This window comes from Babylonia areolata, chromosome 1, assembly GCF_041734735.1.
Source record: "Babylonia areolata isolate BAREFJ2019XMU chromosome 1, ASM4173473v1, whole genome shotgun sequence".
In the NCBI taxonomy this organism is placed as follows: Eukaryota; Metazoa; Mollusca; class Gastropoda; order Neogastropoda; family Buccinidae; genus Babylonia; species Babylonia areolata.
The window spans coordinates 35,657,724-35,672,992 of record NC_134876.1 but is presented as its reverse complement, the minus strand read 5'-3'; the positions used below and the strand labels follow the sequence as shown (position 1 = coordinate 35,672,992).

Genomic DNA, 15,269 nt, shown 5'->3' with positions numbered 1-15,269 from the left:
TGATGGTTCTCTGCGGACTGCCGACGCTGGAACTGTGACAGACGAACCCGGGTGTGACCGTGTGTGGGGGAATCTAAATGAGCGGCGTGGGAGTAATGCCACTGAAACGGTGCAGATGATGGGGGCAGCAAAAAAAAAAAAAAAAAAAGAAAGAAAAAAGAAAAAGAAAAGAAAAAAAAAAGAAGAAATAATGGATACTTATATAGCACACTATCCAGAAATCTGCTCTGGGTATTTTACAATATACTTTTGTTTGCATAACACATTACATCAGTGTTATGTACACACACCTAAATGCGACTAACAAACACACATACACACACACACACACACACACAATGCACACAAACATTTTAAGATACATGCGCACATAGCAGCTGCCCTTCACACAGGCACACACAGACACAAACACAGACACAGACACACACACACACACACACACACACACACATATGAACAATCAAGCATACACACAGAAACTCATTCATACACATGCATATTTATGTATACACAGACATATGTATGCAGTTTTCAGTTTCAGTTGCTCAAGGAGGCGTCACTGCATTCAGACAAATCCATATACGCTTCACCACATCTGCCAAGCAGATGCCTGACCAGCAGCATAACCCAACGTGCTTTGTCAGGCCTTGAGAAAAATTTTTTTTTATAAATAAAACAAAAAAATGAAAATAAATAAATAAATAAATAAAATAAAATAAAATAGAAAAAGTAAATAAATACATAAAAAAGAACTACTACTACTAAATAATAATAATATGTATAAGGCGCAAACACTTGATGAAGTCAACTATGAGCGTACAAAAAAAAAGAAAAAAAAGATATATAACTAAATAGATAACTAACTAAATAATATGTATGCACACTAGTCAAGCACACCTCATGCAATGAAGTGGACCTGCCACAACTGAACTTATTGCAGAGGGAAGAGTTGAGTTTTGAGACCAGATTTGAAAGTGGCAAGGGAGTCAGAATGACGGAGGTTATCAGGAAGCTTGTTCCATGTTTTTGACTATTGAAAAGAAAATGATCTGGTCTGTAGGTCTTTCTTCTGATGTGAGGTATCCTGACAAGTCGAGTATCAGAAGGAGAATGGAGCTGGTGAGATGGAGTATAGATATGGAGGAGCCTAGAGAGATACTTTGGACCAGATCCATTGACTGCAGGAAAAGTCAGATTGGAGAGCTAACAGTCTATTCGATCAGAAACAGGCAACCAGTGGAAAGACTGAAGGAGAGGAGAATATGGTCAAATTTACAAGCTCTGCAAATGAGTCTGGCAGCGTTATTCTGAATTCGTTGAAGCCTGTCTTACAGACATTTGGGAAGGCCGGCCAACAGAGAGTTGCAGTAATCCATTCTTCAGAGAAGCAAAGCACATGCAAGTGTTTTGGTTGCATCAATTGAGAGATAGTGCGGATAGAACTGATCCTCCGCAGTTCCAGATAGGCAACTTTACAGATATTTGAAATGTGTTGTTGGAAGGAAAGAGACTGGTCTAGCATTATGTGAAGACTGCAAACAGGAGAAAGTGAAACAGGTGTGTTATTGATCAGAACAGAGTCAGGAAAGGATGGATGTTGATGAAACGTTTTTGAACAGGCTGTCATAAATTCAGTTTTATTGCCATTTAGTTGCACCTTATTGAGAGTCATCCAGTCCTTTAGGCCAGCAGTGCACTCTCATGTTTGAGTCACCAGTGCCTCAGTTTCAGGTATGCAGACCGACTGATAAAGTTGAGTGTCATCAGGAAAGCTTTCATGCCACATTGTATGATGACTGATAATATCTGACACAGGAGCTAACAGTCAAACTAGTGGCATGTCAAGTGGAAGTTGCATCACCTAAACACTGAATGAAATAGATGGGGATGTGGGAATGGAAGAAAAGTGATGTCATGAAAGGAGGAGAGGGGGTCAGAGTATGGGTATGTTTTTTTTTCTTCTTTTTTTTATTATATCAAAATGATAATATGTGAAAGTTCAGGAGACAAACAGCCCATTCAGAGTTCTGTTAAAGTATATCACCATTGTCTTGTTTTTTTTAAAAGACAGAAATAGCAGAGAGGAGATTCATGTAGAAAACATATATGGATATAGAGCATTAGAAAGTAAGAAAGAATGTTGGACTGGAAGGGTTGATGGGGTGAAGGGACAGAAAAAGGAGAGGGAGAAGAATAGTAGACAGCAATTGATGTTTACCCTTTTTGCAGGCTTTGCATGTACGAGAACTGAAGAAGCTGAAGAAATTCCATGACAAGACCACTGCCAGCTTTGTTCATCTGATGCATCGAAAGTGAGTATACCTGGAGACTGCAAATAACTATATATATTTATTGAGAATATATGAGAAAAAACTAACTTTAGAGGTTGTTTTTTGACACTTCACCAAACACAGGCACATAATTGTGTGAATGTGTGTGTGCACAGTCACACATGTGTATTATTTTCCCACACTCAAGTGCAAGGCATTGCAACACACCACAGCCCGCTGCACCACATCCCACCCCACCCCACCTCACAGCACCACGCACTCCTCTCCACACCATACACACACACACACACACACACACACACACAAACACACACACTCTCTCTCTCTCTCTCTCTCTCAGATGTGGTATTCAACTGCAGGGTGGTGCCCACCTTGTAGGTAAACGTTTTTAATATAAAAAGTGTATCCATACATATATTTTACTCATTGCTGCGACAGTGCTAGCCCACACTTTAAGCCTTTCACTTCTGAGTGCAGATATATACGTGCATAAGGGATAAACAACATTATCAACAGCTATGCAAGTGTGCTTACTTCCTTGCATATGGTGGACTGCCTTGATGCACGTTCAAAGCAGTATCTCGGGAAGTTTTTGCGTGATTTTGATACTTTTTTTTCTCATGTAAAGCGAAAAGTTGTTGAGTGTGTCAGCATGGCTGCCAGGATGTATGGAAGAGAAGAGGTGGCTAGAATTTTAATTTACCATACAACATTGACAATAGCAAGAACTAAAATGTGATAGAAAACAAAAGTAATGTTGTTGTTGATCAACTGAAGTGATTCTGGTTATCCTGATGATGGTTACATGCTGCAAAATACATCGATAGGAAGGGTCTGGGCCATGTTGGAAGTGGTGAAAAAAAGAGAGACTATTTTAGCCTTATTTTGGTGTTTTTTTTATTTACTATGAAATCTTCAAGATGAAAGCTTCAAGCCCAGATATTGTTTACAGTGAGCTTTTGTATTGTAATATTGTGGGTGTTTGGGTGGTAGGGTGTGTGTGAGTGTTTATGTACAGTGTTTATGTTTTTTATATAGAAAAACATAGTGGAAGAAAAGAATATAATTGCACTTGGTCATTATGTGCAATACACAGACTTGCATTTTTACCTCTTTTTTTTCCAAATATTTTGTGTATTTTTTTGTATTTTTTCCTGAGAATTCAAGGCATCTCCCTCTGATTGGGAGTTATCTTATCTTGTCAATATAAAATATTTAGAATATATGATGATATTTTCCATTCATTTTCCGTCAAGAAAACATACTTTTACCTACTTTTGAGCATTAATCTAATGAGGTTTTTTTTTCCATGTTGGTCATTTTCTTGCAAAAATTACAGATACTTCTGGAAGTCAAAACACATCTGCACCTGCTCACATGACAAACATTCTGTTCCTCTGGCACATAACTTATGTCCCCATTCACTCTGTTCCATGGACATTCTGATCCCACTCCGTTTTTTTCAAGATGTAAAACCATGTTTGCTGTGTGTGTTTTTGGTTGTTTTTTTTCAGGCAAAACTTCTGTCAGCTCAGTGAAGCGGACAAAGTGCGGTCTATATCAAAGTATTTAGAACAGCTGGTAGATGAGGTAAAAAATACTTTTTTTGTGTGTTAAACTTATATATAATTTTTCCTAATATAATATATAATTTCACCCCTTCCTAGTATTGATATCAAATACTTTGTTCATATTTGACTGAGACTGTAAGACTCATTCCTGTATTTGTTTCAAAATCAGTTTCAGAGATTTGTTAATTATACCTTTATGTGATTCTTGGGACCTTTGTATGCAATGCCTTTGAAGGGAAAAAAATGCAGCCTTGATAACAAAAGAAGACAGGTGGTTTTATGTGAAAGCGAGTCATCTCTATAATCCAATAGTTCTACATTTGTGTTTATTATGTAACCTATACTGTGTAAACTTGCTTGTTGTGATAATTGAGAACATGCTTATTGAGATCTTTAGGAGCATTGTTTCTTGCTTATTTTTCTGCCAAGAATAGAATTAGTAACAGTCAAGATGAACATCACTGTTCAGGTTCTGTTCTTTAATGATTATTTTCAGATTTTGTAGACTTTATTCTTGAGCAGTATGAACAGTCTCTATCTTACATAAACAGAATATGATTCAGAAAAGAAGTAAATAGTATTTAGCAACTGTAAACTTGAAAAAGATAGGATAGGATACAACAGGATAGGATACAACTTTCTTGTCTATAAACTCATGGATTGTTTTTTTGGCTCGAGTACTGTAATTTTTGGCTTACAAGGCACTGCAGCGCAAAAGGCGTGCCTCCCCCCCCCCCCCCCCCCACATTTAAAGAAAAAAGTTATTTTGAGCTTGTATAAGGCACACACATCTGATAAGCCACATCTGCTGTAAAGTGAATGTCTTCCATTATGGCTCTGCTAACACCTGATGTTAGTTTCCGAGTAGTGACGTCATCTTCGGAAAACTGGATTTGAATCCAGTTTGTTTTCATGTGCGTGTTGACTCAGCTCTGTTACCCTGTCTGCTCTGTTATCTACTGCTTCAGTTGAATGTACACTGTTGTAAAGCCCCATTGGGTGTCATATACTGTACCATGTTAAACTGATGCAAACTAGGCCAATCAGTTTGCCCTGCTTGGTCAAATTTCTCATGGTTAATGTGAAAAGACACCCCGTCTCGTCCAGTCCGCTCTTAGCCAATCAAACACCTGGAAAAGCTACAAACGCTGAATCATTCCTTTGGCCAAGGCTGTCGACGCCATCTTGTCAGGTTTACACTCTGTCTCATCTAACACTTTTTTTGGTTAATAAGCGTGTTCATTTGGCTTTGTTTTGTTGCGTGCAGCTTGATTTTATTGTATTCTTACCTTTTGTGCACTCGATTCGACTCTGTCCTTTCGAATCATACTTTTTCTCTACCTCTCAGTTGATCCTGTCTGTCCTTTCTTTTTCGGGCCTCGGAACTTTTGCTGGGTGCTTAAGCGCGGTTACCATGCCTCGTACGCCATCCCACAACGGCAGAAACCATGATGTTGGGATCCAGACTCAGCAAGAGGCTCTCCCAGGCCTGGAGCTCATGGTTTTTCCCAATTGGGACCGCGGCAGTGGTCCCCACGCTGAGACAGCCCTCAAGGGCTCCATTGCTGTTTCCCCTCCTCCCTCCACTGCCAAGCCCCCTCCCCCACCTCCATCTGTGGGGGAGAAAGTCCTGGTTCTGGGGAGGGACCTCTACTTTGCCCACCCCGGGCCAAGCCACCCCAGTTTCCCCACGGGAGGGGATTCGGGGCGTGTGGCCACCTGTTTTGCAGGTCTTCTCACTATCCGGCCGGTCTCCTCTGCTGTGGGATGCACGCATGTGTCAGGCGGTTCCTGGCAGTCAGCCCGCCGGTCTTCTGACTTGGCCAGGTTTTTCCCTTCATGGAGGTCAAGGCGCCAGTGATCCTTGGGGACGGGGTCACAGGATGGCTGGCGTCCAAGGGTGGTTTCCCCCATTCTACCCGTACTGGAGTGTACCTATGGTGCACGCTGGTTTGCCGGGAGGACCAGGGCCCAACCCCTCATCCTCTCCCCCCCAGATCCAACCCAGCACATCTCACAGGGTGAAACACACGACCTTGACAAGTGGGATCGATTACATGTAGGTCAAGTCGAAGCTTCTCGGCCAGTATTGCCACTCAGTCCACAAACCGGGCCTCTGTCACCCCACAGGTGACCTCCATGGTCACAACAGCCTCCTTTTTAGGACTGACGGCTGCTGAGTCACACCGCTTGGCCCAGGGGAGCTTGCAGCTCCACCCCCCACCCCAGCCCTCGGTCCTACAGGGAGATGAGTGGATGTTTGTCTCCTCACAGCACTCATGGGTCCCTCTTGCATTCAGGGATGCCCTCACTGAGTAGGTGTGGCACCCACCATCCCAAGCATGGTTGGACCTATGGTCCACGCACTCCCCGCCCTCTTCAGGCATCAAGAAGGTAACAGCTGTTGCCACAGTACCCGCTCGGGATCATCCCAGCTCATCCAGCTGGGCTGACCATAGCTCACAGGATGCCTCAGCTGGGGATGGACTAGGAGCAAGAGTGGGAGCCTCTGTCTTCGGAGGAGGACAAACAAGCGGATGAGCACTCTTCGCCCCCATCCCAGGATGACAGATTGAACCCGCGCCTCCCTAGGGACCAGCCTGAACCAAACTCAGACTTAGCCGAGCTTGAACTGACCCTCCCCAATCAGGTCACGCATGCTGAGTTGGTCCCTCAAGTTACATTGTCACCCTTGGCCCTCCTTTGGCAATGTGTCTCTTTCTCCAGAACCACCAGACAACTCAGAGTGCCAGAAATGGCACAGGAATGGCTTAATAAGCCAGCCTGCACTGTCAATTGTGCTGCTTCCATCCCTCCTCCAGGCAAGGAGTCTCTCTCTGCCCCGGGTGCCTTCCCCCCGAGCAAGTTCCTCAAAGACTCCTCCAAAGGCGGGGTGTGGTCCTTGTACACACAGGACCACCCTGCCTACATGGAAGCGGAGCCCTCCGCACAGGACAGGATGTTGGTCTCGCAGCGCAGCACCTTCACCTCTTCAGCTAATCTATCTTTTAAAATGTTAGCAGAGTGGGACAGATTGGCCTGCCGCTGCCTCCTAGAGGTTTCCATGGCTTATACGTTTTTTCGACCATTTCCTCCGCAGGGCCAGTGAGCTGCGGGAACAGCGTATATTTGATCAGGACACAGGGTCGCCTTCCTCTATCCCTCCGGGCCCTCCCGAAACCTGGAGGGGGTCAGGTTGGTGTTCTCTTGACCCTCTCCCGGGAGGGTCACTACCTTGTCGTGGTCGGGAGGCTTAGTGGCCAGTGATCGAGCGAGCTATGTCGGCGGGGGCATCAGTGCTTCTTGGGGTTTTGCTGCTCTGGTCCCAGGTCTTAATTGACAGCCGACATAGCCATCGTAGCTGTTCGGGCTGAATAAGTGGTGGTTTTTGTACTGATGCCCCTGATAGGGCTTCCCATGCTGAACAGGTCGTGAGTGAGGCCCAAACTAAACGTGACCCACTGTCCCTTTCGCTATTCTCTATTCTTCTTTTTACCACCTCTTTTCTGTCCTCAGCTCCCCATCAAGCCTTCTTTTCCACATCCTTTTTTCTCTGCGGCCTTCTTTAGGCCCGCCGTGTTTGCCGTGCGGCGCGACCTGTGATGGAGGGGAATGAGATCCTGGGGATTGAGAGAGCACGCTGCTCTCAACACATCCCTTTGGCTCGGACCTCTCCTAAGACAGGCGGCACACATTGGCCCGTGTGTGTCAATCGGCTACCCCTTTGTGGGGCTGGGTCAAGACTGGCAGTTTAGAGGCTAACAAAGGTAACCCCCGTAGTGCTCGGTTCTCTGTCCCCGGGAGCTGGGCATGATCGGGGGGGAACACGTTGGAGCTAGACTGTTGGTCGTATATCCCTCCTGAAACCTGGAAGGGGTCAAGCTGGTGTTCCCTTGACCCTGGCCCATAAGTTGGACCCCATGGTGGGTGGGCAAGGGAGGGATGAATTTACATTTTTCTCAACATGAATTCCAAAAAATTACACCCCCCTAACTCTGGAAAAAGACGACGACAAGGAACAGACGACTCAGACTCAGATTCGGAGGTCGTTGAGACCTCTGGATTTTGGCCATCGTGGCTTGTGATGGAGGGCGCCGATGACGACAAGCCCTTGTCGGCTCTCAGCCCTTTCGCTATCCAGAAGGGCTTTCAGTGTCTGGCAGGATCGCTGAAATCCATCAAGAGGCTGAGGAGCGGAGCATTTTTAGTGCAGACAGAGTCCAAAAGGCAGACACAGCTCTTTCTCAAGGCGACCACTTTTGTGGATAGGGTGGTGAAGGTTTCCCCTCACAAAGGTCTCAACTGCTCAAAGGGGGTTATCAGATGCCCGGAGTTGAAAGGTGTGTCTGAAGCTGAGATCAAGAGCGAGCTGTCCTCTCAGGGAGTGACCAACGTGTACAGGGTGACGGTGAGGAAGGGGTCGGACAGAGTCCCGACCAACACTTTCTTCCTCACCTTCTGCTGCCCGGATGTCCCCAAGGACATTCAGGTCGGATACCTCAAGGTTAGTGTAAGCCTGTACGTGCCGTCCCCTCTAAGATGTTTTAAATGTCAGAAATTTGGACACGTGAGAGACCGATGCAAGGAGGAAGAGGCGTGTGGCACCTGTTCGAAGGCGGCGCACCAGGGCGATTGCGTCAGTCCAGCCCGGTGTGCGAACTGCGGAGGTGGCCACCTGTCCTCATCGAAAGACTGCCCCGCCTGGAAAAAAGAAAAACAAATCCAGAAGGTCAAGACAGAAAAGAAGATATCCTTCTTTGAGGCAAAGAAACAGGTGGAGGCCGCGTCGCCTAAGGCGTCTTACGCCTCTGTCGTCAGACCCAGGACGGTGGATGTCACGGTCCAGACGATGTCCACAGGGACGCAGACGGACGACTTACCCACCTCGTTGGAACCGTTGGCCTTGGGTGGAGGCGCCGTGTCCACCCCTTCCCATCCTGTGCGGCAGTCCTCAGGGGCTGCTGGGCGGGAGCGGAAAACCTCGGGCGGAGGCACGTTGTCCGCCTCCCGCCCCACCCCACCCCTCAGCACCCCTCGCCCCGCCTCTTGTCTGCCTGGCCCTCGGGCTGGCGGAGGTGGCCGGAAACCCCCCGTACCTCCAAAACTCAAGGAGGGGAGGGTTGCGGCCTCGGCGGGATCGGGAGGGGCCGAGGTCGTGGATATTCCGACTCGGTCGGAATCGGAAAAATTAATTTCTAAAAATAAATACTCCATCTTGGCCGACCTTGAGCCACCGCAAGCAGAGGAGCAGGGGGTAGCGATGGAATAGGCTGCTGCTTTATTTTTTTTAACCTTCTTAATGGCAGTGATCCACTTGAACATCCGGGGGTTCTACGCCAATTTCCAGGAACTCCAGCTGCTTTGTCGTGCTTTGAAACCTTCAGTGCTGGTGCTGCAGGAGACTCTGCAAAGAGATGGCAAGGTTTTATCTCTCTCTGGTTTTAACTCCGTTTTTAAACCCGCTCAACCAAAGCAAGAGGGATTGACGGGAGGTGTTGCTCTTTTTATTCGCAAGTCCCTTTTATACAGTACAGTTCTTTTAAGCACCCCTTCACAGGCGGTGGCAGTCAGAGTCACACTTGAGAAAACCATCACTGTCTGCTCTCTCTACCTTCCTCCTTCCGTCCATGTTCTGAGGCAGGACCTCATGAACCTGGTCGACCAGCTCCCACGTCCGTTTTTACTGTTGGGTGACTTCAATGGACACTCCCCGCTCTGGGGAAGTGAGATGACATCAGCCCGAGGTCTTCTCTTGGAAAACCTTCTTTCCGACATGGACTTGTGCTGTCTCAACGACAAGTCTCCCACTTACCTTCATCTGTCCTCTGGAAAGCTCTCGTGTTTAGATCTGTCGGTCTGCGATCCATCGTTGGTCCTGGACTACGAGTGGAAAGTGCACGACGATCTGCACGGGAGTGACCACTTTCCTGTCGTCCTCCGCCCCACAGATGGAGAAGGTGACTCTCTGCCTGACCGCCTGAACTATGACAAAGCAGACTGGAGTTTTTTTACCACGAAGATAAGAGCGGAGCTGCAGGAAGAAACAGTATTGAAAAGCAAGGACTCTGCTGACACTCTGACTCGGATCGTTTTAGATTGCGCCAAAGCAGCAGTCCCATCGTCTACCTCCAAGCCGCAGGTGCCAAGAACGCCCTGGTTCAACGTGGAATGTCGGGAGGCCCGTAAGTCTCAGAAGAGAGCGCAGCGATGCGTCTTTCGGAGACCGGAGACCGATAGCGTTCGAACCCATCAACAGCTGAGGGCGAAAGCCAGGTATGTTTTTAAAAAGAGCCAGAGGAAGTCATGGAGAGATTTTGCTCTTCCTTAACCTCCAACACACCCAAGAAGAAGTGTGGAGGGTTTTAAAAAGAATTAAGGGCAAAAACGTATGCCCAACCTTTCATCATCTTAAACTTTCAGACGCTCTGGTCACAGAGAAGAAAGCAGTTGCCAATTTGCTTGCCTCCACAATTGAACAGAACTCGAGATCTGCTAACAAATCTGCTCAGTTTCATAAAACCAAAAACCTGTCAGAAAAAACACCATGTAACTTCTTTTCCGACAACACAGAGAATTACAACCTTCCTTTCACAATGAACGAACTTAAATCTGCCCTTCAGACCTGTACGGATTCCTGTCCAGGAATGGACGAGGTCCATTATAAACTCCTAAAGCACCTTCCCCAAACCTGTCTGGACACCCTGCTTAAAGTTTATAACCACATCTGGGTCACAGGTTTCTTTCCACCCTCCTGGCGGAAAGCCCTCATAATCCCACTGCCGAAACCGGGAAAAGACCCCTCGAACCCCTCCAACTACCGCCCAATTGCACTGACCAGCTGCGTCTGCAAACTGATGGAGAAGATGGTCAACGGTAGACTGATGTGGAAACTAGAGACCGACGGCCTTCTGGCGAAGGAACAATGCGGTTTCCGCAAGCATCGCTCTACCGTTGACCATCTGGTTCGTCTGGAAACCACGATAAGAAATGCTTTCGTCAACAAACAACATGTGGTGGCCATATTTTTTGACCTGGAGAAAGCTTACGATACCACGTGGAAATTTGGTATTCTTTCCGACTTGCACAAGCTCGGCTTCCGAGGACACCTGCCTCAGTTTATCCACAATTTTTTACAAGACAGACAATTCCAGGTGAGAGTCGGCACCACCCTGTCCGACATTCACGAGCAGGAGCTGGGTGTCCCGCAGGGGAGCATCCTGTCGCCGGCTCTGTTCAGCATCAAAATTAATGACATCATTCAATCCGTTCAGAAAGGATCGGACAGCTCGCTGTTCGTGGATGATTTTGCCTTATATGCAGCCGGCAGCACGTACGCCAGCATCCAGCGACGGCTTCAGCTCTGCGTCAACAAAATCCAGTGTTGGGCAGAGGAGAATGGCTTCACATTTTCGTCCTCCAAAACTGAATGCATCCACTTTCATAATTTTCGCCAATTCTATCAGGACCCTGAAATCCGTCTGGGAACATCCACCATCCCGGCGGTCAAGGAAGCCAGATTTCTAGGGGTCGTCTTCGATCAGAAGCTGAATTTTCTCAGCCACATTAAACAGCTGAAAATATCTTGCCTAAAAGCCCTGAACATCATCCGAGTTGTGGCACACACGAACTGGGGTGCTGATAAGAGGACTCTCTTGCACCTCTACAGAGCCCTGGTCCGGTCCAAACTGGATTATGGAAGTGTTGTATACGGCTCGGCCAGACCGTCCTACCTGAAACTGTTGGACCCTGTACACCACCAAGGGCTCCGTCTCAGCTTAGGTGCTTTCCACACCACCCCTGTGCACAGCCTGTACACAGAGGCGGGGCAACCACCTCTTTCCAACCGCAGACTGAAGCTGACCCTGAACTATTATTTGAAATTGTTTTCGGAACCTACAAACCCAGCTTACGATGCTGTATTCAACAACCCTTTCGATAAGAAATTTACAGACAACCCAAACTGCATACCTCCTCTCGGACTCCGCATTCAGCCGCACTTGGAAAATGCCGATCTGGATGTCAGTGGCATCTCAGATTTCTCTAAGTTCCCTGACAGCCCCCCGTGGACCTTTACAACACCTGAGGTCCGATTCGATCTGGCCTCGTACCGTAAGGACACCACAAGTTCTCTGGCCTACAGAACCTACTTTTCGGAACTGTGCCACAAATTCCCCACCTTTCAAGGCATCTTCACTGACGGTTCCAAGTCAGAGGACGGAGTCGCCGCATCTGCGTTCTGTCCCGCCTTTCCTGACCGGCCCTCAACGGAACACATCCTGTCTGACAGCTCGGTGTACACCGCGGAACTGACCGCACTGGTCCTGGGGTTAAAAATGGTTCTCTCTTCCAAACAGAAGACATTCATGATCTTTTCCGACTCCTTGTCAGCCCTGGAGGCGATCGCCTGCAGGAATATCACTCATCCCAAACTGCTGGAATTTTATGAAACTTTTACTCTCGCAACGAAGAAAGGATACGAGGTTGTGTTGGCCTGGGTTCCCGGACATGTTGGCATTCGTGGTAACGAAAGGGCGGACCTGCTGGCCAGGAACGCTGTAAAGAAAGAATTGTCCAGATCCTTGGTACCCTATACAGACATGAAGCGGAAGGTCAATACTTACGTTAAGGATCTTTGGCAAGAGAAGTGGAACACCCAGATGGACAACAAGCTCTTCCAGATCCGTCCGGACCTGGGGGAGACCCTCCCTTCGGGGGTGAAGAACAGAAAGGAGGAATCTGTGCTGTGCAGACTGCGTACGGGGCACACTTTTTTTACTCATTCTTACTTGTTGAAGGGGGAGGAGGCCCCTCGATGCGTTCCCTGTAACGAGCCTCTCACCGTGAAACACGTGCTCCTTAACTGTTGGGATCTGCATGACGTTAGACGCAGACATTACACGGCGGTTTCTTTGAAGACTTTGTTTCGTGATGTCCCTCCGTGGGCGCTGATGGACTTCTTAAAAGAAGTGAACCTTTTTAACCAGATTTGAAGGTTTTAAACTATAGAAGTTTTTTTTTTAACTTTGGAGTGGAAAGTTTTAAGTGGTGACTCGTTTTAATTGGTTGTTTTTTTTTAGCCTAGTAGCAGTAATTGACGCGGCGATAGCCTTGAGATGGCCTTAGTGGTCGGCGAGGCTCTAAGCACCATAATTTCATTTCATTTCATTTCAACCTGAGCTCTGAAAGACCTATTTCTGGCGCATTTGAGATTACTCATTAGTCCTTGGAACTTTAAGCAGCTTTTCAGAACTGGATCTTAATGTTCTGTGCTCTTCATATGTTTCCAATACAGAGGAGAGATACAATGGAAGAGACTTGTCAAAATGTTTGAAGGCGAGTGTTGCAAACTTATAGTGAATGCCGGACTCAGATTGGAAGCCAGTGTAACTGATTCAGCAGAGGTGTAACATAATCAGATTTCTTTTTGGCGAGAACCAGTCGTGCAGCATTGTTCTGAAGATAACCTGCAAGAGTGGAATTGCAGTAATCCAGTCTGGACAGGACAAAAGAGAAAACCAACTGAGCCATATTTTTCTCTGTTATGTTGGGTCTGACTGAGGCTAGCCTTCGGAGATGAAAATTACATGAGTGACACAAGAATGATATTTGGTTGTTCATAGTCAAGGTTTGATCAAGATATACACCCAGGTATTTGGCTGATGTTTAAAATGCTACGGAATCAGGGCCAAACGTAACTGGGTCCTTTTCTGCTGCCTTAAGATGAGTTAGGTCTCCAACGGCTAAGAGTTCAGTTTTGTCTTTATTGAGCTTTTAGCTTGTTTTTGTCCATCCATGTTTTTACATCAGCTACACAAGCTTCCAGTTCAGTAATGACTGTTTTAAAATGAGATGGTGGAGCGGCTTTTTGTAATTCTGTGTCATCTGCATATTTATGGTAGCCAAATGAGTGCCTTTTGTAGATGTCAGACAAAGGCTGAGTGTACAAAGTGAACAAAATAGGCCCTAAGACTGATCCCTGAGGGACACCAAACACAAGAGGAATGACTTTATAGGTGCTGTGTTTTACTTTAACCTTGAGTTGACGATTTGATGCCTGACTCTATAGAGAATGATTAATAATTCTGGTGATCAAAGGGAGAAGGTCATCAAGACATAATTTCAAAAGGTTAGTGGTCAAGGGATCAAGGTCACAGTTCTTACTTGGAGATTTAAGAATAAAATCTCTTACAGCTTTTGCAGAGACAGGTTAAAACATGTCATTATTTTCCTTTAAAATCATTAAATCGGTCCTCTGGTGGGCTAGCATCCAGTTCTTGTCGGATGTTTACAATTTTGTCATTAAAATAATTACTAAAAGCATTAGGAAGATCCTGAGGAGGAATGTTTTTTTGGCAGCAACAGTTCACTACTTTTGCCAATGAGCTGGTTTGATACAGCATAGAGCTGTTTGGACGTGGAACACTGACTGATGGAGGCGCTGAAATGTTGACGCTTTGCAGCTGTCTGCATGTCATTCAGTTTTTTTTACACTCCTTGACATAAATCTGTCTGGAGACAGTCAGTTTGTTGGAGCGCCAGATGTGCTCGGCCTGTCGTTCTCGACGCTTGGCGGCCCTCAGTCATCCAGGGAGCAGATGGGCGGTCAGTAATAAGGCAAGTGGAGAGAGGGGCATGCCTGTCCAGTATCTGACGGAGGCCAGTGTTGTATGTCAGAGGAGATGAGCTTGAGTCAATTCCATCCATGAAGGATTTGATGTCAGCCTGGAATACCTCAAGGTTAATCATCTTTGTGTTCTGTGATGTAACAAAACGTTTTGGTCACTTCAGTCTTTTAAAAGGGATGTCATAAAGAATTGCCATGTGATCAGCAAGAGCCAAGTTCATGACCTTATGTTCTCTTGAACCACAAGCCAGTGGAGAGTATGACCATGTTTGTGGGTTGGGTGAACATAGGCATTGATGAGCACGATGCTTTTGTGAATTCCGTCAGGTTTTTCGAGACGCACCCCCACTAGTTCACATGAGTTGCTACACCATTTCTCTATATTTATGGTGGAAACTTTGTTTTTTAGGTTTTTGTTCAGTATGATTGCTACTCCTCTTCCTTCATTCCTTTGAAAGACTGTGAAATTCTCAAAATGTATTGGTCTGTCTGCACTTGTCCTGGTCTCTTGGAGACATAAAATGTCAAAATCATATGCCAATTTCTCAATTGTTGAGATTCTCATTCTCGCGCTGGAACAATTCCAACTGCCGATTCTAAAGAATTTCTTTGACAGCCGCTCTGCTTTTGTCATTCTGCTACCTAAGCACAATCTTTTCCCACCTCTTTTGCCACGCCTGTTTTGGGGTTTTGGGGATCTGAATTTATGTCTCGTGCTATGCAGCTGATCCCCGAGGTGCACGCGAGACAGGGTTTTGTAAGTATCCATAGAAGGGTGTTCTA

At 46.4% G+C, this 15,269-nt stretch overlaps 1 protein-coding gene across 1 annotated transcript in view; it reads left to right on the top strand.

The window, feature by feature from the left end:
* Positions 1-15,269, top strand: part of LOC143282242 (uncharacterized) — a 190,157-nt gene that overhangs the window by 84,661 nt on the left and 90,227 nt on the right. The window contains exons 10-11 of the mRNA XM_076587843.1: positions 2,230-2,312; positions 3,806-3,881. Of these exons, the coding sequence (XP_076443958.1) occupies positions 2,230-2,312; positions 3,806-3,881 (159 nt within the window). The remainder of the gene's footprint in view (positions 1-2,229; positions 2,313-3,805; positions 3,882-15,269) is intronic.